The sequence below is a fragment of the Zonotrichia albicollis genome, chromosome Z (genome assembly GCF_047830755.1).
Source record: "Zonotrichia albicollis isolate bZonAlb1 chromosome Z, bZonAlb1.hap1, whole genome shotgun sequence".
In the NCBI taxonomy this organism is placed as follows: domain Eukaryota; kingdom Metazoa; phylum Chordata; class Aves; order Passeriformes; family Passerellidae; genus Zonotrichia; species Zonotrichia albicollis.
This window is the reverse complement of record NC_133860.1, coordinates 77,400,501-77,425,735: the sequence shown is the minus strand read 5'-3', so window position 1 is coordinate 77,425,735 and position 25,235 is coordinate 77,400,501. Positions and strand designations below refer to the sequence as shown.

The window sequence follows — 25,235 nt, the reverse complement described above, 5'->3', positions numbered from 1 at the left end:
TCTTCTGTGGTGATGGTGGCACTTTGGGATTGGTCATTACTAAAAGTGCACCGGGCAATAAGGGTGAAAGGTATTGGGGAGAAATGATAAATATTGTATACGCAACTTTGGGTATAAAGATAGGTGACCGCCCCGGAGGGGGGACAGTGTGCTCATGGCTGGCTGCTGAGCAGACCTCTGTCAGGCCGAAAGAAAATCTTTTAGATAACAATTAATAAACACAGAGATCGAAAGAAGAACTGAAGCCTCTTCTCATCCTTTGATACGCAGGCTGCCCCAAGGCCACTCCGGGCCTTTCCAGGCCCTCCAAACCACTGAAAACCGGACAGTTGGAGCTCCCCTACCATCTAATAAACCGACCTTCAACCCCAGCGAGTGTCCTGCTCCTTCCTCGTCCCATCAGCGCCGCGTATTCTAGCCCGCGATCAGCTCAGCCCGAGGCCAAGACGCCAAGGGGGGCTGGCCTTCCATGCAGCTGAGGTGCTGGCCACAGAACCACAGCTAGCCGGACTTCACTCTGGTGGCCACATACGCCCGGCCGCAGGGCATGAAAAATTCTCCTGTGATCTGCCGGTGGTACATCGCTTTGCTGCTGTCTCGCATCCGTACAGCCCTCAGGGATGTCGTCTTGATACACCATTATACGGACAACATCGTCATATGTGCCTCAACCGATGATCTGCTTGCCCATGCGCTTGACCTGGCAACCAATGCGTTGGTTGCTGCAGGGTTCGAACTCCAGGCGGAAAAAATTCAGAGGATGCCAGCTTGGAAGTACCTGGGCCTCGAAATTATCAAGCGGACCATTGTGCCGCAAAAATTGGCTATTAGGACCAAAGTCCAGACCCTTGCGGATGCCCATCAGCTGTGTGGGTCTTTCAATTGGGTGAGGCCCTGGCTGGGGATACCAACTAAAGACCTAGCCCCCCTTTTCAATTTAATGAAAGGGGGAGAGGAGCTGAGTTCTCCTAGGGATCTCACCCCAGCGGCTCAGATAGCCCTTGAGAAGGTACAGAAAATCATTTCAGCTAGGCAGGCCCATCGCTATCATCCGGGCCTGCCATTCAAATTTATTATCCTGGGGAAACTGCCACATCTTCATGGCCTGATATATCAATGGGATCAAAGTTTGAAGGACCAAGGTTTGGGTGACTCCCTTTTAATCACAGAGTGGGTGTTCCTCAGCCATCATAGGTCCAAAAGAATGACAAGGCCACAGGAGCTGATGGCCGAACTGATCCGGAAAGCAAGATCTCAGATCAGGGAGCTGGCAGGTTGTGACTTCACATGCATTCACCTCCCAATTGAAATAGACTCGAGCCAACTCAAAATAAAGACTTTTGATGAACTGCTGGAGACTAATGAAATATTACAGTTTGCACTGGACAGCTACACTGGCCGCATTGCAGTAGATCAGCCGGCCCATAAACTTTTCAATTCGAAATTTAAATTGGCGATGAAAGGGATTCGGAGTAGGAAGCCTCTCGATGCTCTGACAGTATTCACTGATGCGTCTGGAGCATCCCACAATGATGACTTGGAAGGATCCTCAGGCTCAGCAGTGGGAAGCTGATATTGACATTATGGAGGGTTCTCCACAAGTAGCTGAGTTGGACGCAGTCATCCAGACATTTGAGAGGTTCCCTAGTCCCTTCAATTTAGTCACAGATTCTGCATATGTAGCTGGTGTAGTGTCCAGAGCAGAATCAGCAGTTCTTCAAGAAGTCTCAAATCAAAACTTGTTTAATTTGCTCTCAAGGCTTGTTGAGCTAGTCTCCCACCGAGAGCATCAGTTGTTTGTGATGCATGTGAGGTCACACACTGATTTGCCACGGTTCATTGCTGAGGGCAACCGTCGAGCCGATTCTCTGGCCACGGCTGCTGTCACAGTGGGTCCGCTCCCAGATGCGTTCGGCCAAGCTAAGATCAGTCATCAGCTATTCCACCAAAACGCACCAGGCCTGGTCAGGCAATTCCAACTAACGCAGGATCAAGCCAAGGCGATCGTGGCCACACGTCCCCAATGCCAAGCCCATCGGATGCCGACCATCGTGGCTGGGGCTAATCCCCGGGGCTTGGCAAGTTGTGAAGTGTGGCAGACTGACGTGACACACATCCCATTTTTTGGGAAGTTGTGTTACGTTCACGTCTCCATCAGTACCTTGTCTGGAGCTATCTTTGCCTCTGCCCACACGGGTGAAAAGGCTGCGGATGTCCAGAAGCATTTGCTTCTGGCATTCGCTGTCTTGGGCATCCCTAGGGCCCTAAAGACTGACAATGGCCCACCTTACACTTCCAAGGAGCTTAGGAGTTTCCTGCAGCAATGGGGAATAGAGCATAAGACTGGCATCCCCTATTCCCCGACAGGCCAAACCATGGTGGAAAGGGCCCACCAGAGCCTGAAGAAGGTTTTAGAGAGACAACGAGCGGCTGTGAAGGTGGAGTCCCCCCACGTCTGGTTGTTGAGAGCCTTGTACACCCTCAATTTCCTGAATTGCTCTTTCGACAACCTAAACCCTCCAGATGTCAGGCACTTCAGCAGTCACCAGCAGCTGCAGCCGAAGGCCAGGCCTCCAGTTCTGATCAAGGATCCGGAGACCTGGCAAACGGAAGGGCCCTTCGACCTGGTTACCTGGGGGAGAGGTTACGCTTGCGTGTTCACTCCCTCAGGGCCAAAGTGGGTTCCATCAAAATGGGTTAGGCCCTTCCTCTCCAAGCAGGCGAAACCACCAAAGGCTGTACCACAAGTTCAAGAGGCATGTCGGCGGTGGAGGAGGAAACTCTCTGCTCTTTCCTCTCCCTTTTCCTCCAATTTAGACCTGCTCCCCCCCCACTGAGTTCTTTTCCCCTTCTTCTCAGTCACCTTCACTTTTTAATGTTGTCCTAGAAACCCGACCTTCCTTCTCCCATGTCCGCTTCCTCTTTAGAACTTAATATATTATTCGAGGCAGAACCATCAGTTTGAAAGAAATTTTATGTTATAACCATGTCCATTTTGTTTTCTAGTTCATCTCCCTTTTCTGGCCCAAACAACACCGGAGATGGCACTCAGCCCAAGCACCATCTTACTGTTCACGATCCTCGGCCTCCTTGTGTCTATGTTGGAGGCATGGAACGTCCCTCAGCCCAAGACAAACATCTGGCGTACCCTGGCTCAAGCGTTAGGGCAAGACCATATCTGCCTCGACGCAGGTTCAGCAGAAGACCCGATGTCGTCATGCCCTGTGGGGATCCCTTTCTCTCCAGGTGACTTTCCCTCTGCCTTTCAGTCAGCCCTTTCCCCCATTTTGGCCCGGAGCCTCACCGTACTTCCCAGTTTTGACTCTGGTAATGCCTGGAGAGATGGAGTGGCTAGGCTGGATCCTTTAGCCTCTGAGCCCACTGAATTACACCTCCTCAGCTCTGCCAATTCCTCCATTTGTTTTCAATTTGACTATACCTTTGCCCCCATAGAGAAGGGCAGTGAAGTGGTCCAACAAACCAAAGAAGAATACCAGGCATACCAGTGGTGCAAGGCAGTTCTAAAGATCAGTAGCCCCACCACCACTGGACGGACCCCATACGCCCTTCCTAGGAGAGCGTTTTTAATTTGTGGCAACCGAGCGTGGGCAGGCATCCCCTTTGGTCTGATCGGAGGGCTGTGCACTTTTGGCAGGCTGACGCTGTTTACTCCCAACATCACCCAAATTATCAATTGGAAAAGGACAAACATCACGTCCGAATTGGCCAGATCTAAAAGGGATCTTAAAGATCTCACTGAGAACTGTGATGACGAAATTACACAATGGTCTCATTCAAAATCCGTCGCTTTTACCATTTTATTGCCGAGGGTATCAGTGGTGAAGTCTCTGGGTGAATTGGGCTGCCTAGAGCTAATTTAACTTCAGCCGCTTTATACAACCTCCTCACAGATGAGGAAATAACAAGGAAGGCGACGCTCCAAAACAGAGCAGCAATAGATTCTCTATTGTTTCTCCATCACCATCACTGTGAGGAGTTTGAGGGCCTCTGCTGTATGAACCTGTCATCCCGAGCCGAGGACGTCAGACACACCATCCAACGCATGAAAGACGAGTTACATCAGGTTAAACAAGAAACATCAGACTGGCTGAGGGACATTTTCAAGGGTTGGGGCCAAAGCAGCTGCGCCAGCTCAATTCTTGAATCAGTTTTACAAACCGTTTTAGTTTTGTTCTTGCTCTTGATTTCTATTTCAGTAATCTGTGGGCTGGTGAAAAGACTAATTAATAAAACCACTATGCCAAGCGTGAACCAGGTGGTAGCACAGTACGGAGAACCCGTAGAAGTGGATGACCACCCTTCGGAGGCAGAGAGAGCCGCAGAAGAAGAGGAACCCACTGCACCGCCATTGTACCACCATGAACTGTTTTTCGATGAAAAAGTCGCTTGGCCTGACCAGCCTCTGGACCCGGCCTTTTGAGCCTTTTAATACAATCTTTTTCGTTCTTTTCAATTTCATTTAACAAAATAACAGGTGCGGCCGGGTGTACGTGGCCACTAGGGCGGAGTCCGGCTAGCTGTAGGTTGGTGGCCGACACCTCAGCTGCATGGAATTCCAGCCCCCCTTGGCGTCTTGGCCTCGGGCTGAGCTGGATCGCGGACTGGATACGGCGCTGATGGGACGAGGAAGGAGCCGGACACCTGCTGGGGGTGAAGGTCGGTTTATTAGATGACGCAGGAGCAGCAACCAATGGCAGATGACCCCAGCAAACGGCCAGGTGACACCAACCAGCAAGTGACCAGGAGGGGAGGGAGAAGCAGGGTTTTAAAGACAGGGGGTGGATAAGGGAGGAAACCACAGCAAACCAATAGGGTGAGGTATGGGGAGGAACTTAACACAACGGGCATACAATAGCATCCAATGAATACAAAGTAAAGGAGGGGCCCCGGGACCACAGCCAACCACAACCCCCAGAGAGAAGAAAGTTCTCGAAGACTAGGAGGAGTGGAGGGTGATTGACTGGGCCCAGGGAGGAGGAAAAGTTTACTTATAAGGAGGAAGGTGGGAGGATAAATTATATAACTTAACTAACTTACAATACCAGGGGCAGGGGTTACTATGGCAACAAAACTGTCAGGAGAGCTGTGGCGGGAAAACAGGGAAGGGCAGAACCATTTTACATTGAAAAAAGGGGGGAGACTACATAAAGTGGGGGAGCAATACAAAAAACTTAATGACACACTACAACAGACGGGGAGATGTTGTAGTGTGTTTCTAAATTTTTTGTAATATTCTCTCATATTATGTATGGTTCCCCCCCCCTCCCCATTCTGTGTAAGATGCTTCTGCCCTCCTTAAGTTTCCCGCCAGTAGTCAATTTCAGTTATGTTGCCATGGGTACCCCTGCCCTTGGTTGGTGTCAATTACCTATGTTATGTAATTTCTCCTCCCTCTTACTCCCTTTTAAGTAAATTTTTACTCCTCCCAGTAAATCACCCCCCTGCCTCCCAGTCTTCCAGAACCTTCATCTTACTGGGGGCCGTGGTTGGCTGAGGTCCCGGGGTCCCTCCTATAATTTGTATTTATTGGCTTCACTATGTTGTCTGTTATGTTAAGCTCATCCCCCGACCTTCCCTAATTGGTTAGTTATAAACCCCTCCCTTGGTTTCCACCTCCCTTTATAACCCTTGTTCCCCCACTGTCTTTTGTCATTCCCTGCTGGTCCCTGGCCCTCCACGTCGGATCGCCAGAGGCATTGAACCTATTTGGACCCCAGGAAGTGTCCGACTCTTATTTCTTCAACCAACATCGCAGCTTTCACCGAGACCTCGTCCCTGCAGGCACAGCCCAAGGCCTCTGATGCCGAGGGGTGCCCGAAGCAGTCAGCCCTGGGGCCCTGCCACCGGGACTGACTCCCCCCGACTGCAGTGGGCTGTTGGCCGCCCTCTGGCTAGCCGAACACCAGGCCTAAGGCCACGGACAGCTGCAGACTGCATTTTCTGCCCTCAAGCTACGTGAGCCCCCAAGATGTGAAGAGCGACAACATCCTTCTCAGAACTGATGGCTCTGTCAAGCTGGGTCAGTATATTCTTGGTCAGGTGCAGCATTCCAGGGATGTGCAGTGTGGGGCTGCTTTGAGTCACAGCCAGGTCCCCAAAAATCGTGCTGGTGGCAGTGCAGGGACACCCGCTGTGAGCTGGTGACACGGTTGCAACGTGTACAGAGGTATGACAAGGAACAAACAGTCAATAGAGCCGTTGATACCAAGCAAGAGCCTGCCCTGGTCCTGTCCAGTGACAGACAAGTACTTGACCTCTCACCATGTGACTCTGGGAAGTTGACCTCTTCTTGTGGCCAAGTTGTGCTCACTTGTTCCCACAAGTGTAGCCATGCAGATGTGGCACCCTGAGGGTGGGCATCCCCGGGCAGGCAAGGGAACCAAGTGGACCGAGGACACGGGAGATGGTTGTGCAGAGACAGTCTGCACTGCACCCACAGCTTGCAGAGGGCAGAGTCAGGGCTGGGGCAGCTTTTCCCAGTTACACATCAGCTCTCAGGAGCCTCAGAGCCACAGGCACATGCCAGCTGTTGTTCCTTGTCCAGGATGTCCAGGTTCTTCACAGCGCTGAAGGCATGGTTAGGGCAGGACAGGCTGCAGCAGCAATGGCCTGGTGTTCTCCACCGACAGCCTTTGGTTCTCTTTCCCTCAGCAGCAGCAGCAGCAGCAGCAGCAGCAGCAGCAAGGAGCGGTGGCAGGGTCAGGACAAGGAGGAGGTGGCTGCCCTGGCCCTTTGCTTCCGGACTGCAGGCCAGGAGGGCTCTGGCTGCAGCAGGGCGCTCTTTGGGCAGCTCCTGGCAGCCTCTGCACGGAGCACGGCACGCTGCCCCGTCCTGCCTGGGTCACTTTTCTTCAGCAATACCCTACTAGCTCCTCTTCAGAAGGAAAAAACTCCAGCAATGTAAAAAGAGCTAATTCAAGTACAGTTCTACCTGCCTTTCTATTGTAGTTCAGGGCATCTATTTGTCTCTAATTTCATGATTTTTATGAAAACATGCATTCATATCTTCACATTTTTTGTGTTTCTAATTATTCCTATACCAAATCATTTCTTTTTTACCTCTTGATTTATTGCAGTTGGTAATTCTGAAGTAGTATTATTTTAAAATGTCATAAAACAACACCCGTTGGGTAGTTTTCCTCACTTTTAAAACAAACCCTATAAGCCATTTCAGTCTCTGTCTCTCCAAGTTGGTTCATACTGGTCTATTTTAAATCAGGGCTACAATACTTTTATAGGATTGAGAGAGGTCCATAAAATGCACACCAGTGATTCCTCTTGTGGAATGTCATGGCCCTGTCATAAGCCTCTTGGGTTTTTTGGGGTTTTTTTTGTTTGTTTTTTTCTCTCATCAGCTCAATGGCAAACACATGTTTAGTTGGAAGATGAACAAAATCAAAATAGTGTGATGGGCCTTTGGGAACTCCTTGCTGATCTTTCTGCTTCTTCAGCTGAGCAAGGCTCTGATCCAGGCAAAGAGAGTGCACTTAGAACCATTTGGCTGGAACTCTGCTGATTTCTAGGAACAGCTGGAGGCCTCTGTCTCCCCAGGATGTTTTGGCTAAGCCAAGCTTTGCTGGGTTTTGGCTGCAAATATCATTGCCCTTGCTTTCTTATATCCACAAGTACCATGGCTGGGCAAAAACTGCCCAGTGGGCCATATTCCAAAGGCACTTGCGTCTGGAGTTTGTGAATGAAGGAGAGCCTTATCCACTTCCAAACCACACGAAAAAAATCATGAAAGACAACTTCCCATCCCTAACAAATGACTGACAATTCCCAAGTGGATCTAGAGCTTCTTTACAGAATGAAAAGGAAGGCAATCTTCCAATGGAGTTGTGCTTTCTGGAGTTTTTCTTCTGACTCCCATTCACAGCTGGCATTGGAAAAAGTCACATCTCTGCAAGTGTCAGTGTCTTCTGTCTGCCATCAATTGTTTTGCTACAACAATCAGAACAGGCATCAGGCTGGAGAGAGGCTCAGCTGATGTTAGGAACAGGGGCTGCCCCAAGGAGAAAAAAAACAATGAACTTTTACCTCCCAAACCCATCCCCCCAGAGGCTCAAGCAGGATTCCTCTGGTTCCCAGAAATACAAAGAGGGCTGAGAAGACCATCTGCATCTATGTGTTTATGCCCAGGACTTTGCTGATGCCATTTGGGTTTTGCCTTTTTCTTTTCTGTTTTCTGTATTCTTTGCACATCTTTTTAGTGCTCTGTAGAGCACTCTATTTGTGACTACTTTTCCCAGTCTTTTCCATGGCCTCTGCCTAAGCAGAAAGACAAACTTCCAGAGCTCCAAGCACTGGGGGGGTAGAAGGCCCCACTGTTATCTTATTTCTTCCTGGGACAGACCCCTGAATGGAGCTGGTGGACTAACCATCCCTGCAAGCCTTTAAAAGAAGACTGGATGGGTCACTCAATGCCGTGCTTTAGTTGAGGTGTTAGGGCATGGGTTGGAGTCGATCATCTTGAAGGTGTCTCTGTCTTCCAAGCCAGTGATTCTGTGATTCTGTCACTGAGGGAGCTTTTCTTGCACCCCTGGAAAGGGCTGCGGGGGCCCTTTGCCAAGGACGGGCATCAGGGCTCCTGGAAAAGAAGCAAAGGGCTCAAGGCGAAGGCCGAGAGGGCAAAGCTGCCCCAGCGCGGCCCAGAGCCAGCCTCATGTCCTCCTCCTCAACCTGCGCCCTCTGCACTGCCCTTTGCGGCGCCGGAGGCTCCTCTCGCTGCGGGGCTCCAGGCCGTGCTGGGGGCCGGGCCCCTCGTCTTCGGGAAGCGCCGGAGCCTCGGAGGCGAGCGGCTGCTGCTGTGGCCGGCAGGGGAGAGCTGCGGCTGCGGCTCCGGGCACGGCGAGCTGCCGCTATGGCCGGCTCCTGCCTCTGCTCCGGCCTCTGCTTCTGCCCTGTGCGCACAGACACGGCCGAGGGCTGCCCGGCAGCTCCCTGCCGCTCCGCAGCGGGCCCGGCTGGGCTGCTGCTCTCTGCGGCCTCTGCCCGCCGCTGCCGGCCCCGCCGAGCTCCCGCCTGCCTCTGCCGCGGCCGGGCCCACACCGGAGGCAACACATTGCGGCCGACTCGGAAAAGCCCTGCCCGCAAAGCGCCCGCCACCGCCTCGGCCTCAGGGCACAGCCTGTCGGCGTCCCCGCAGCTGCGAGCCGGCCCGCGCCGCCTGCCGGCCTCGGCCACAGCTCCCGCGCGTGTCTCCATGGCCGCGGCTGCTCGGCACAGCGGGCTGAGCACAGGCAGCGCCAGCAGCAGCTCCTCACGGGCCCAGGCTCCTGGCGCTCCGAGCTCGCCCAACGCCGAATTCCAGCCCTGAGGGACTTGGTGTCCCAATGCATCCCCTGGGGACAGCAGAGTCTGCAGCTGAGCCCAGCCCATGGTGACACCACCAAGTGACCAATGGAAAATTCACCAAATCCCCATCAGAGACAAGAGGAAACTCCTATAGTGCCTAACAGCCTGAAGCAACTGTCAATTACAGAACATTCCATCCATGTGGGAAAAGAGCCTTTTGCATTAAAGCAAGAAAGAGTTATCTAAAAGGAGGGCTGAAACAAACAACCAAGTTATTTGGACTTATATTTGTTGTGTCTGCTGGAAAAGCCAAGAAAACTCAATCTTTGCTCTTCTCAGTTCATGGTGTGGGACAGAAAGTGCCGATATGCAGGAGCTGATGGAAGGGACATGGACAAGGTTGCAGCAGCAGACACAGTGCCAAGCTGACAGAAGAATGATCTCTGGCAGTAGCACTGAAGGAGAAGAGTTTGCAAGCAGGACAAAACATGGCAGTGTTCTTTCAGTGCTGCTAAAAATGTAGCCGGAGCAAACAGGGAACACAAGAGCATGGAGCCCTTTCCAGGCAGGGCTGTGTCTGCTGAAGGGGCAGAGAGAGCCAAGTAGGGATGAGACATAAACCAGCACGGGACTGAGAAGCCCCTGTGGTGGCAGTGAGGAGCCTTGGACTCACTGCTCACTGCTGGTGGCATTTTCTATTGAACCATCTCCAAGGACTTTTGTGCTCTGTGTTTCTAAGCATTTTTCCTCTTGGGACTTTTTGGTTGTCTTCTGCGCCTTTATTTCTCCAAATTTTCCTATCCTGTCAACAGCAACTTCTGTCCCAAACTGGCTCTAACACATGAGCAAAGCAGTTGGCAACAATGGGTGGGATCCTGTCGATCAGGAATTCTCATGCCCGAGCCCTGCTTCTGCTTTACGTTTGTCAGCACCTCCTCCTCTGAGCAAAAACTAGTCATCAATGGAATTTTTTTGCCTAAGAGCTCCTGAGAAACAAATGCTGTGCTGGGATTCTCATGAGTGTATCCATTAAGATCATTGCTAGCAAACAGAAAGTAAGGCCAGGGTAGCAGAGCAGCTGGGAGCTGGTCACTCCCTGCAAAGCACTGGTGTACGATGGGGGAACACCATGTTCCAGAATAGGCGAGAAGGGTAAATGTGCTCAAGGTGCTGCAGGTGAGGTTTGGGTGCACTGAAAGAGCAGTCAGAGCTGGTGAGCACTGGAAGATGCAGCTGCAGTCACCATCCATGTCCCTTTCAGTGCTGGCTTTAGGGTGTCTGCAGCCTGGATCCAGAGCGCCCTGGGGGGTTCCTGTGGCTGCCTTTGCACTCAGAGTGAGAATGCCCAGGAGCCGCTGAGGCCGGCAGCGGGGACCAGGGCTGGGGCTTGTGGCCTGGCAGGTGTGGCTCTGGGGACTGTAACATGCCAGGGCATGGGTCACTGTCCCTCTGGAGCCCTGGCTAGCTCTGTGATATTCCAAGGACAGTGGCAAGAATGGGGAACTGGCTAGGCTGGGGTTTTGCCTGAGCCAGAACCTCTGGGCTAATTGCCTACCAGCAGAGACCCCCAGAGGACCAACGAGGACCAAGTGAAGGAGGCAGAGGAAGCTCTTCTGCAGTGTTAAATGCAGCAAATTTATCAGAAAAGGTGGGGAAAAAGCACATAGGAATGAATTGTAAAAGGCAAGCCGAAATAAAAAACAACTCCCAAATCCCAGCCCTACTGTGCACAGGTTTTTAAAATCTTTCCAAACAGGGAGCGAACACGATATAGTAACCAATAAGCGACTCTCAGGGTGTGGTTTTGAAGGCTACAACAAATCAGAACAAGGGGAGGAGAGAGGGTTGGGATAGGGATTGGATCTTGGGGTGAGGGACAGGGAACTTTCTGGAACAAAGGGTAGGGTTTGGGCTGATGGATGGGCCCAAGGGGCCGGGTTGTCTTGACAGACAGGGAAAAATCTGGTGAGGAGGGAGATTCCTTGAGGGCCATTTGGGTAGGAGGGCATAACACAGGGGAGAACACAAGTGTAATAACTTGGGGAACACTTGAACACACCACAAGATAACAGAAGATTTAAGTTAATAAACTGAGACATCGCGACACAGAAATTCAGGCTTTCAGCAGCTGGAGAGGTGGCACTATTAGAACCCGCAGCAGCTGCTGAAAGCCATCTCTGTACTTCAGGTTCTTGCTGTGTGGGAAAGTGCTGCGAGTTGTGGTGGCTGCACTCCCCCTTTGCTGGGAGGATGATCTGTACGAGGGGAGAGCAGAACATGCTCAGAGCATTCCAGTTCAGAGAATGGCACTGCCCCTGAAGGGCAAAAAGCTTGAAAGCATAGAATTCTGTGCAGAACCATTGTACAAATTTTGTCTTCTAGAAGGTGCCCATTTTTGTATTCTGTAGATGAATACTCTGGGTTTTACAGAATACATGGGGTGGTTTTTTTTAAGGTTTTTTGGGAGAATTCTCAAGTTTATTTTTATTTGCATTTTGCATGCAGCATGTATACAGATTTTTTTTTTTTTAAATTGTTCCTTTGTAAATACTTAGGGAGCAAATACACAACCATTTTTTGGGATATTGTTATTAATATTCTTAGAAAGAAAACCTTGTTGAACAAGTGTGAAAACACAGAGAAGAGGGAAAACAGTATAAAAGTCTTTTAGAACAGGGTGTGTAATAGGTAGGTTCTGTATCCATGGGTAGAGAGCTTGTTTTGCGTTGTTCATTTGGGTTACTCATGGCAAGCTTGTATAACAGCCCCTTTCTTGCCTGTGTGCTCTCTGTTTTTTCAGAGCATCTTTAATTCTGTCCACAAATTTGATAAAGCTTTCATCTACTCCTTGTTTAACATTAGAAAAGCGTTGGGTAGGGAAATCGAGTTATCTGGGGTAAGAAGTAAGGAAGTTCTTGCTGCAAGTGCCACATCTTGTAATGTTTCCTTAGGTAAGGTGTCAGCTTGGTCAGAGGGTTTCTGTAAATCCCCTTCCCCAGCCAGCTGTTCAACCGTGAAATCAGACTTATCAGCATTTGTAGAATATGAGTCTGATAATGTTTTTAATTGTCTTTTCCAATGCCTTTTCCAAAACATATATTCTGCTGGGGCAAGGAGTCAGTGGGCAATATTTTTAATGTCATGGGGTACTAAAATATGTGTTGAGAACATAGCTTCTAGGAAATTTCTAAAAGTATGTGAACTTCTGCCATGTACTTTGGCTATATTTCTTAATTGTATGAGTTCCTTATTTGAGTTAGGTTCCCATGTTTTTCTATTAGTGGCCCCTCCTCTTTTTCTCTTTTTATAATCTAAGGAGAAGGTGTTAATTTTTTGTGCCATATGCCAGTCTGCTGCCTTGGTCACTTCTATTTTTATTAGAGCCCATGGTCAGTGTCCTCTGTATGAGAATCGGAGTCACTGTCACTGCCGTCCTTAGAGGAGGAACGAGAGTGAGCAGGCCATGGCCTATGCTTTTTACGGCGTGTTGGAGTGAGATTTTGCAGGGGTTTTTATGGCTGAGAGAAGGCACAGAAGAGCTTGGCCAGAGGGAGCCAGCAGTGGAGCTGGAATGGCAGAAGAATGTCATGCTCAGGGGTGGGGAAGTGGGGTGGTACCGTGGGGGGTCTCTGAGGTTCTGTTCGGGTGACACTGAGAGTAGGTGGGCGGCTGGAAAGCCTGGGGGTGGGGGTAAAGGAGAAGCGGGGGAGAGGGGGCGGTGGGATTGGTCTGGGCTGCCGCGGGTACAGCGTGGTGTCCTGCGGCTGGGGTGTGCCAGCATGCAGGGAGACCTCCCAGTGCAGCAGGCAGGAATGGGATGGGGATACATGCCCGGGTGCAGGTGGCAGCAGCAGGGGTGGGGGCTGGGATTGAGGGACTGGTGGCGGGGATGGGAAGGACTGCGGCGGGAGCGGGGGGAGAACGAGAGGAAGGGTAGGGGGAGCCGCAGCAGAGGTGGCTGCAGTGGGAGCGGGCGAAGCCGTGGTCGGGGTAGGAGAAGCAGCAAGAAAGGTGGGGGGAGCTGACTCAGAGGAAAGAGGCACATTTGCACTTGCAGATAACACACAGGATGCCGCGGAATTCGTGTTTGCCACGTCCGGGAGGGGAAGGGGGGACCACGTAAACCCCGCGGGCGCGGAGGTGGTGGGGGGAAGCGGCGAGAAGTTTGCAGGGAAAGGGGCAGAGGATGGAACAGCGGCAGAGGTGGCACTGGGACCTTGGGGACCCGGAGGCGGAGGGCGGAATTCCAGGGAAAGATTGTTACCAGTGTGATTGGGTTTTGAAGGGAGGTAGTCTGTCCCTGCTATGGGAGGTTGCAGGGAATGCGAGCTATTTCTGTTGGCTTTCTCTATGGCTTCAGTTATAATGTGGAACATAGGAATAAACTGAGTTACAGAGAAATCTTGGTTAGTTTGGAGTGTATGTATCGTGTTCCCAACTTTGTCCTAAAAGAAGTCTTTAGTAATGATGTCTGTGTTAGTATCAGGAAGCTGAGAAAGAATCCATTTTATAAATTTTTTCAGGTTAGTTTTTGAAAGATTACCTTTAGAGAAAGACACGTTGTTAGAAGACAGGATTTCTAGAATTAGTAAGTATAAATCTCTCTCATTGTGAGATCCTTTCAATATACTAAGTTTTGATCCCATGTTTTCCCGTTCCCTACCAGCAGACAAAAGGACAAAAAAAAAGAAATCAAAAAGGGGACCCAAGATGCCTGTGATAAAAGCTGTTTTAAAACTTACCCTTCTTCAGCTGGGTGTGGGTCAAGGGTCTGCTGGAGGTGGTCTGCTGATGTCAGTTTCCTCAAAGACTCGTTCAGAAGTCAGCTGTGAGGGGCGACTGACAACCCCCCTCCCCCCCCCGCAGAAGAGTCCTGCTGTAATGGAGGCTTTTCTTCGGGGGCCCTAGCAATCTGAAGGCAATAACGATTTCAAAAGAGATGCTGCTCCAGAGTTTCTTCAGTTCACTGTGCCATTTATTGCGACCTTTTGCTGGGTTTCAGGGTGTCTCCAGCAGGCTATAGGGGCCCAGATAGCGCAGTCTGGTTCAGGACAGACTGTCCGAGCTCCCAAGCAATTCTTAGCCACAGGCCACTTAGCAAGCTTAAGTGATATCAGCTCTTTAGTGATTATCAGCTCATTATGATTTCAGCCCTTCAGCTTTCTAGGTGCCTAGGCAGGCAGATGCAGGGAGAGAGAGGAGAAGTCTGTGTGGGGCTCCACAGGAGCGTCTTTTTTGATTCTTCTGAGAAGCTTCCCAGTGACAGCTCTTCTGCCCAAGCTGGGCAAAAGCAGCTCTTTACATAGGGTACCCGGGTATCAGAAATTCTCCAATAGCAAAGGTTAAAGGAAAGTGACCTACAGTCTTACAGAGAGGTAAGCAGGGGTCCAAAGGCAGAAGAGAGGGGCTTCTAGCACATTCACCATGACTTGGCATTTCCTATCTTAGACTTCTGCACACCAGGGAGCCCTTGCAGGCCCTGTGCCTGCTACATTGCTTGTCATCTGCCCAGTCACAAGTTACTGCAGCTGGCAAAAACAACCAGTCTGTCCTTATGGCCAAATAATAGTTGAGTGCCAGTGCAGGGACCCACCGTCTTCACCGGCAGCTCAGGAAAAACAAGGAAGGCCATTGTTGCCTGGAAGGATGAGTCTGTATGGCAAGTGCTGGAAGGCCACGTGTCGAGCTCGGCCCAACTGGTTGAACTAAAAGCTATTCTGCCTCTGAATTTGGTCACTGACTCTGCCTATGTTGCAGACATAACCAAGTGTTTGGATTGCTCGCTTCTGAAAGAGGTCAATAATGCAGCTTTGTTTGTTATTGGAAGCCTTGGGGTGTGCAGTTCAGGTTCATTTCTGTTACATCCTGCACATTCGGAGTCTCACCACTTTACCAGGTTTCATAGCAGAAGGTAATGCCGGGGCTGACAGGTTGGCTAATGCTGCGTGGGTAGCGCTTCAGCCTGACAAGATTGTGCAAGCCAAAGCATCACATGATTTTTTTCACCAAAGTGCACATACTCTGCAAAAGCAATTTCAGTTAATGTTGACTGAAGCTCATGGCATTGTCAGTTCCTGTGCTGAGTGCCATGGCCTTACTGCACCTTTACCAGCAGGGGTGAACCCCAGAGGCTTAAGGGGCTTGTAGGCTTGTAGCTTTGGCAAATAGATATTACTCACATTGCTGAGTTTTTTGTGTGCATGTGTCTATTGACACCTTCTCCTCTGCCATGTGGGCATCTGCTCAAAGGGGTTGTGATGTGATTGCCCATTGGAGGATGGCTTTTGCAGTTTTGGGGATACCTTCTTCTATGGAAACTGACAATGGCCCTGCCTTGTCTCACAAGAAGACACGTCAGGTTTTACACCTATGGGGAGTCTCACACAAACTTGGTATTCTGCATTCACCAATGGGTCAAGCTATTGTTGAACATGCTTATGGCACTTTAAAGCATGTTCTGGAAAAACAAAATAGGGGAATTCTGAGAAAGACTCCCCACAGTCAACTGGAAAAAGCTTTTTACACAATTAATCACCTTACAGTGCCAAAGAATTCAGAGATTCCTGTAATTCTGAATCATTTTCTCTCGTTGAATTCAGCAGGTGAGATGCACCTGTGTCGAGCGAAGGTCTGGATATGGGACCTTGCCACCCATAAGTGTGAGGGCCCGTGCGACATTATCACCTGGGGCCTCGGATATGCATGTGTCTCCACAGGTACCAGGGTACGATGGATACCTGCAAGGAGTGTTCGCCCTGACTTGCGACATCAGAAACAGAATGTGGCCAGAAGGCAACCTTCAAGCAGTGGCCAAAGTGCTGACCATCAGTCACAGTCTTTGAATGATGATCAAGATACTGACCATCAACAAGCTGGCCCCTCTGCGAGTGGGGTATGAGCATTTTATCTTTTCCTTGTTTCCGGAAACAGATTGTTGATGGTTAGACTCCCAGTGTTATGAGCAGATTAACAATGTTACTATACTTAAAGTTGGTAACTGACTTTTAGAAGTAATAGTTAAAGTTTATGGAATGTAATGGTAGAGAATTTATAGTATGAGATCTCTTTGACCATTCTGAGCCAATGTCTGATTGCGGTTTTGATTGATAACTGATAAACCTCTGGAGCTGTGTTTATTCTCTTTCCTGCAAGGGATCCCACAGGAGATTACAAACACTGCCTCCTCCTTTAAACAAAAAGGGGGAATTGTGGGTATCCTCGGTTCAGTGGAAGAAAGAACAGAGAAAATTTCTCCCAGGCAGAGCCTGGGAAAGGAATTAAAACAATTATTATCTCTCTTTCTGTAACTGTTGTTTATAGATATGGTTCTCCAGAGTGTGCTATTCATAGTTTACCAATAGTGTGAGAGGTTTTTACTTTGAGACCAACCAAATCTTGCCTTAGCGAATCATACTATAAAAGACTCACTGCCATCATTAAATTGCCTTCTGATTCAGCTTCTGAAGACTGGAGTCTTTCATTCCATCCCTGACTCAACAGCATCAGTTAATTATTCTACTCATTCATCTGGAGGTTGCTGAGGCAGCAGCAATGCAGTTCAATATCAAAGATTTGTTATTGTTTAGGTCACATTATGAAATCTCTTGGTTATCCATGTGCAGCATGATTTATTCCTTTGGCTAATATTTGTCCTTTTGGTAAGCAGCTATGGATTGTAGGAGACATTTTAGATCACAGACTCTATGGTTTCCATCTAGGAAACGTAATACTAAAAATGCTTTAATATTCTTTTTCTTTATATTCTTCTTTAATATTTTATTATTTTAAGCCATCTAAACCAAGAATCACTTTTGCCTGAGTTTTCGTCTTTGCTCTTCTGGGCTGCTCCAAGATTGTATATGAAGGCTCGTCAAGTCTGTGAGAACGAGGTATCTAGAATTTAGATATCTATAATTTAGAACCAGATATCTAGAATTTATCTGTAGTCTCAGCACAGCTGTCTAATATTGTTTTAAATGCAAAATGTCCACAATATGACCCAAGACCTGCAGAACATGCCCTTTGGGACATGCAAAGAAAAAATTTTGTATACCATTAAAATTGATAACAAACACTCTTAGGCAGCTACATAAAGTCTCTATAGTAGGACTGCATTCCTTATTTCCCCCCATTCCTTATTTCCACAGGTGTATTGTAGTTAGAGATTTAATAATTTTAGGCTGTACTTTAGTTTCCCATGTACCTGTGCTTCCATGGGAGCTTGTTTAGATAGATATAGATTTATACATATATACATCTAGAGATTAGATACAGCTATAGATAAGATACATAGATATCCATCTATATAGATATATAGATGTATAGATATATAGATATATGAAAATCTAGCTCAGCTCAGAGGCATAACGGTCTGCAGGAGATGTTGGCAGCTGCAGATGTTCTCAGCTGGCACTTCTGCTCTTAATTCCCAAGGCAAACCCAAGAGGCTTTGTTGAGGAGGTCTCCATCGGTGGGAAAGCAGCTTCATGAAGGGCACTTGTCCGGTTTATCTCGGCTGTTTGAGGGGCCTGGAAGGCCCGGGGGTGGCCTTGGGGCAGCCCACGTGTTGAAGGACGAGAAGAGGCTTCAGTTCTTCTTTCTGGTTTTATGTTTATTAATTGTTTATCTAAAAGATGTTCTTTCAGCCTAACAAAGATCTGCTCAGCAGTCAGCCATGGGCACACTGTCTCTGCCCTCCGGGGCAGGCACCTATCTTTATACCCATTGTGACGTATACAATATTTATCATTTTTCCCCAATACCATCTAGTCTTATAACTCGGTGTACTCTTAGTAATAACCAATCCAAAGGTGCCACCGTGGCCAAAGAAGATGGAGGAGAGGAGGAAGAAGAAGGAGGACAGGACACACCCCAATTCCTCCATCTTACTCCTCTAAACCCCCCTGTACATAAATCCTAAACCTTGTGTCTCACCCTCTAATTAACTAATCCCTTCACCACTCACCCGGTGAAGCCCTCATCCTTGTCGTCTCCTGTGTAGGGTTAAAGTCCAGCTACCAGACACTTCTGGCAACATTCCAGGAGTCCCGAGCCCCCCCAAGGGTCTCGGAAGCTCAGCATCTCAGGACTGAGATCTTGAGATCCGACAGGCACTGACTTTAGGAGTCTGACTTTTGAAACAAATTAATCCCTTTGCTGAATTGCTATGATATTCAGCAGGTATTAATGGTTAAGGTGAAACTCGCTTAAGGAGAGGGTCACACACGTATGTGATATAGCAATCAAAAACCAAAAAGACCACACAATTGGGGTGCACTTTTTGACTCTTCACTGTCCCTATTCATGTGACTGCTAGAAGAATAGAAAGGAGAACAGCAAATTCAATTTTAAGAGTGGTGTGAAATACCAAACTAAGACTAATAGCAGAGGAATGATTGTGATTTATAAGCATGTATCTTGTTTTATTGGAGGTAACAGACTGATTACAAAGGATATGAAGATGAGTTTAATGCTTTCTCTGGGATCTTTTCACAAAGTTAATTATTTCTAATTTGCATTTTCCAACCCACTGCAGTCAGCAAGAATCTTTTCACTGATCTGAACTGACCTAACACTTATGCATGGATATTTATTAAAGATGTCATAGCCAGTCTTGTTTTTTTTTACATTTATTCTGGTGTTTCTACCGTTCCTTTCAGTTAGAGACTAACCAGCAGACTTCCGATATCTTCAGAAATTGCTTGACATGGTTTGACCTGATTTGATTCTGCCTGTGTTTAACATCACGCTTTAGATGGTACTAGGTGTACTTCATGCTTTTCTTGCTTTATTTGTACAGTCCTACTTAAAAATAAATGATGGAAAAATCTATAAAAACTTATACAACTTGAAATAAAAGTTTCGGAGTCATAGCCATTCAGTGTATAAGATAGGGTAAAATCTCTATTATGTGTTTCTGTGCTTTTATTCTCAGCTCTAAGCTAAGTTTCTTTTTGATCCCTATATTGTTCATTGCTTTTTCTGAAGTGCAGCTTTCTCAGGCAAATCTAGAGAATTCCCTATTGTAAACATTTATTTTCTCTTTGGAAAACCAACATTTTTTCTTACCCATAAATCACAGATCAAGCCAGGAGAGGATATTTTTCCAATATCCCTTCACTGCTTTATTAAAAACTGCTCAGAGTATGTAAGGATTACCATCTAACTCATGAAACGCAAGTTGGTCACTTCAGGCTTTACTCATTATGCAGTTCTTCAGGCATAGAGATGGATTACCCACCAGTTCCTGAGAAAAGCAGTTCTTGACCATTCTAAATGCTAGACCAATCAGCACCGAGTCAAAGCATGTTCTCCTGTGTGTTTGGGCAATCTGCCCTTTGTGCTCAGCTGGGTAACAACCACCAAACCAGCAACAGGACGGGCAGCCCTGCAGTGCAAATAGTTGGCAGGGAGACTGATTTTGTACAGTCTTTTGAAGAGTTCTCTTGACAGGAAACAAAGCACAGGTACATGCATCTCACACTTGAGACACAAGGAGATCTTCCAGGTTCTGTTCTTGATGCAGGGAAGACCTCAGCAGCATGGAGTTGTCTCTGACAGTGCCTTCCGAGCATATTCACAAATTCTGAGCAGCACTGAGAGATGGAACCATTTAGTCCCAGTGTGCGAACATGTGTGCCACTGGCATAACTTCCCACTGGATAGACATTGAACCAGAAAAGCACCTGGCCCATGACTGTGCAGAGGTATCTGCAATTGGAGTCATCTGCTGCCAAGTTCGGTGTATATCATCACGGGATTTTCTTGGTTCAACTTTTTCACTGAGGGAAACCAAATGCAAGATGCTGATTTAAAGCAGAGATGCCAGCTTCCAGGAGATACAAAAGGCAGCCCCACTCTCTGGGGCTCTTTCCCCTTTGTGCTCAGCTGGGTAGCAACCACCACAACAGCAAGAGGACTGGCAGCCCTGCAGTGCAGGTGGCTGGCACAGAGACTGATTTTGTAGCCCATTGAAGAGTTCTCTTGACAGGAAACAAAGCACAGGTACATGCTGTGAGAGTCTGTCCAGAATAAGTTTCAGTTTTGCCTCACAATTGTCAGGAAGAAAAAGACCATCGATAAGTTAAAAACTGTTGATCGAGTGGGGAGGGAAAGTCAAATGCCTCTTAGCTTAGTGTATTCAGAGGTGGTGTTTGCAGAACATGCCATGCTGAACTTGAAGGGGGCATGCTGCCCTTTCTGAGCAATGGATCTGGATTTTTCCCTACCTCCCAGCCTGGCTGGTCTGAGCTCTGGGGTGATTCCCCCCTCCAAGAGAAGACCCCTCTCGCCTGCCTTCAACCACTGGGACAGACAGAGATGTGAGCCTCTTCATCAGAGAACCAACAAGAATTCGCCATGCAAGAAAACCCCCTTCGCACCTTCTTCCAGGGACTGGGACTGAACATCCCCCGAGCTCGGGGGAGGTGCGCACGAAGCGGGGAAAGGCTGCCTAGAATAAACGCACCTGTGAGCATTGGGCCATGAAAACAAAGACTCTGTGTACTCTCCCCCTTTTTCTGTTCTTTCCCCTCCTTGGAGACCTTTGTTTCGGCTCCCCTTCACCCCAATGAACAGACTATAATTTGGGGTGCAATTCAGCCGTGCTTTGAGATCTCCCCGTACATGCCCCAGAGAGCTTCGACGGCTGGACCCCAAAGGACAAAAGCGCCACCACGACTTGGTAGCTATACCCCCCTGTTCCTGCTTTCCTCCCTCTTCCCTTATCTTCTCTTTTTCTTCCCCAGATCCCCTCACCAATGCATATCAGTTGTAGTTATTTCAAAAAACTGAATTTTGTCCATTTGTTACTGCAAATCCCCTGTGCCTTGCTGGTTATTTATGCCCCAAAAAATCATGGTGTCACCCGTCCACTGGAATGGACTGCGACACATGCATCTCACACGTGAGACACAAGGAGATCTTCCTGGTCCTGTTCTTGATGCAGGCAAGACTTCGGCAGCATGGAGATGTCTCTGACAGTGCCTTCTGGGCATATTCATAAATTCTGAGCAGCACTGAGAGATGAGACAATCCATCCCCAATGTGTGAACATGTTTGCAGCTGGCCTAACTTCCCGCTGGATAGACATTCCACTAGAAAAACACCTGGCCCATGACTGTCGGGGGTATCTGCGGCTGGACTCATCTGCTCCAGCAGGGAGCACAGCAGGGACTGCAACTCTGCCAGGCCTTGGAAGCAATTCCAGAGCCTCCACTTTTGCCACAGCTTCAAGGAAGACCTTGAGGACAGCTGGAGACTGATGGGAGGCAGCAGGGAGGAGCTGAAGGCCAGCAGCAAGAGCAGTGAACGGGGACCTGCTGCTGCCAGTCTGCAGAGAGCCCAGCTGAGGCCACAGGCCCGGGGAGGCAGGCTGGGGCAGAGGCTGCCATGGGCTGTGGCCGTGGGCACTGCCCAGCGGAGCAGGAGCGGGCCCTGCCCAGCTCAGCGCAGCTGCCCCGGCTGGCACAGGGGCTGTCCTTGGGCAAGGCAGCTGTTGTTAATTCAGGTTTGTCCTTTATCAACTCTGTTGCATAGAAATCACTTTTTTACAGCAGAGACTTGTGGCCACAGCTGTCTTCACAGAGAGAGGCACAACTTCCCCAGGATTTTTCTTCGGGAAGGCAGTGAGGAAGCTCAGAGAAGAAGAAAAACAATTCTTTTTTTCTGCATGCTGCATCTGTTGTTTGGCACGTGTTATGTGGAATGTGTTATGGAGATTGTTTACCCAAAAGGGATTTGTTAATTGGAGACTGGTGATGGTGTTTGGATTGATTGACCAATTAAGTCAAAGTTGTGTTGTGAGTGACTGTAATGGGTCATGGGTTTTTCTTTAGTATATTTTAGTATTTGTATAGTATAGTAGTACAGTATAATATGGTGTAGCTTAATAAAGCATTTATTCAGCCTTCTGAAGTCATGGAGTCAAAGCTCACTATTCCCTGCTCAGGGGTCGCACTGCTACTTTAATACAGATGAGAATTTGCCAATTCAGGCTTATTAAAGGGCAAGTGTTCTGCTTTTGTGGAAAGATAATCTAGATAACTGTTTGCTGTACATCCTAGAGGGAGCTTTGCAGTTTAGGATGAAAAGGTAAAAGACTCTTCTCTTCAGAAGAGTCTTGAAAGATCTTTTTGTATTGCCAGAAGCAGCTACACTGATATTGACCAATGTGGGAAACGAATTTGTAGAGAGTTCTCAGGGCCTGACAGGAGGCCCACACAGTATGCATCCATATGCAAAGTTTGAGATAAGAAATGCTGACTTAGAAATGGTATGGAATAGAACAGATATTGTTGAGAAAGAATTGGAGCTAGAAAAAAGTTTCAAAGGATGGTCTTGTAAATAAGACTGGATACTTTGGAGAAAAAGAACTATGAAAGATGCATTGTAGTAGGACAATGAGGGGTAATTTTAGATTATTGGCTTTAAGGCATCTACAGCATGGTGTGGCAAACAAGTTGATAGGCCAAGAAACGCTTAAAAGAATGTCGAGGTCTGCCTGAATGAACGGATGACGGATGATTTTTTGGTGCAAAAAAAAAATAACCAACAAGGCACTGGGGCTTTGCAGTAACAAATCGACAAAATGCAATTTTATTGATAATAACCACAGCTGAATATGCGCTTGGTTAGGGAATCTGACGAAGAAAAGGGTAAGACAAAGGAAGAGGGAGGAAAGAAGGGTGAGGTAGGGTATAGCTACCAAAACGTGTCGTTGTCCTTCGGGCGTCCAGCCGTTGAAGCTCACTGGTGCACGTCTCGGGGAGATCTCAAAGGATGGTTGGATCGCACCCCAAAAATATACCATTTATCTTTGGGGGAAGGGTGGCTGAAATTAGGTTTCCATGGAGGGGAAAAGAATAGGAACAGGAGGAGGGGGATGCTATTCCATTGTTTTCATGGCCGAATGCATGCAGGTACGTTTATTCTGGGCAGTTTTTCCCACCCTCACCGAGCTCGGGGGCGGGGTTCAGTCCCAGTCTCTGGAAGGGGGTGCCAAGGGGTGCCAAGGGGGTTTCTTGTCTTGTCTTGTCTTGGTTCCTTGATGAGGGGATTCGCATCTCTGTCTGTCTGTCACGGTGGTCGAAGGCAGGCAAGAGGGGTCTTCTCTTGGAGGGGTGAGCCACCCCAGAGCTCAGACCAGCCAACTCAGGAGTTTGGAAGAAAGTCCAGATCCATTGTTTAGAAAGGGCAGCAAGTCCCCTTCAAGTTCAGCATGGCATATTCTGCAAACACTACCTGTGAACACACTGAATAAGCATGAGACTTCTTTTCCCAACTGGCTCAACAGTTTTTAACCTTTTGGTGGTCTTTTGTCATGACAATTGTGAGGCAAAAATGAAGGATTTTTGGATAGACTCTTACACGACCCTGTGACTCACGATTTTCTTGAGGGATCTTCATCAGCAGAACTCTGGAGTGTCCTTGATAAATCTTTGAAACTCTTTGCATGTCGGTAGCATAACCCCGGAAAAGTAGAGATGACAGGAAAGAGGGGATAAAAGGAAAGAGAAAGAAAAGAAAAGGAAAAAGAGAGAGGGGAAAGGGAACCAATAAGCATAGACATAATTAATATTGATCATCATAACAATTTTCACACGTGGTTATTCTCTTTTAACAATTTCAAAAAATTATTAATTATAACAATTTCAAAAATGGTTAATTAAAACAATATAATTTGTTTAACAATTTCAAAAATGATTAAAACAAATCACAAATCATCAAAACAACAAGCAAATCATAGTATAAGCATTGTCTTTTAGAAATTATTTTCTAAAAATCAAAGTAACTTTCTGTAAATCATACTTGATAATTAAGAAATTGTTCTAAAGCACATATGCTTGATTCATAATTGTTTTGTGTCAAGTGTTTCGGAGACGTCTATTTTATAGAGTACATTAGCAAAGCGGTGTGCATTGATTGCGGTCGTCAATCTCCTAAGCTTTTTCATCATGTTCCAATTCATAACGAATAGGGCTGCTGACAAGATAAAGCCAAGCATAACTAGGATCAAAAGAACAACAATTGGATGGCACACACTGTTCAGGACACCTGTGGCAGTAGGTGACCACCCAAAGAGCTTATGCCACCACCTATGCTCAGCATCTTGTTTTACCCTCTCCATAACCCGGCGTATTTGTCTCACGTTGTGATGAACATTCACCAGAGTCTTCTGTCCGTTCTCCTTGATTTTCTCGAGGATGTCAGCCAGGTCCTGATGGAGCAGCAGTTGTCTCACGAGGGTGAGGTTCATTCCGATAGGAGTGGGCATCAGCTTCTGGATCAGTGTGTAGTTGGATTGCAATAGGTAGTGAGAGGTAACTGGAGCTTCATAAGAGAAATCACATCCTACTATCTTTAGTTCCAAGCACAAAAGTTTGAGTGATTCTTTGTATCTACCACAACATCTTCTACAAAAACAGAATCACATGTGGTTCTAAAGCATGCACAGCCATTGCCTATGTATATAAGAACTGTCTGGGCATCCTCATGTGGACGAATCTCAAAATGACAGATGTTTTGCTCTGTGTCCAAACAGATATCCTGAGCTACAATTGCATTGCTTTCACAGATGAATCCTTGTTGTTCTGGGACAATACAAGATTCCAGATTAACAGTTTGCCATTTATCATCGACCTGATGGGCCCATCCCCTATGTTCAGTAGGACAGAGAACAGCTCCATCATGGTTAATCCTAATGCAATAACAGGGAAGACCAAATGTACAGAAGCATTGCGTATGGTTAAAACAAAAGCAGTGGCTGTGTTTGAAATGGGATCATAGGTAAAGTTCACCAGGTTCCACCAGGATTGGAATTCTCTTTCAAATTCAGTGGCACTGTCCCAGATTATTTTCCGAATTTCTGTGGGGAAGGTGCCTTCCTCGCCCTCTCTTATAATTGAAGCAGAGACTGACTG

The 25,235-nt window shown here is 47.8% G+C and overlaps 1 protein-coding gene across 1 annotated transcript in view; it reads right to left on the bottom strand.

The window, feature by feature from the left end:
* Positions 1-667: 667 nt before the first annotated feature.
* LOC141727270 (uncharacterized) overlaps positions 668-25,235 on the bottom strand; it is a 66,813-nt gene continuing 42,245 nt past the window's right edge. The window contains 3 exon segments of the mRNA XM_074533631.1: positions 668-778; positions 2,547-2,632; positions 12,933-12,993. Coding sequence (XP_074389732.1) covers positions 668-778; positions 2,547-2,632; positions 12,933-12,993 — 258 coding nt within the window.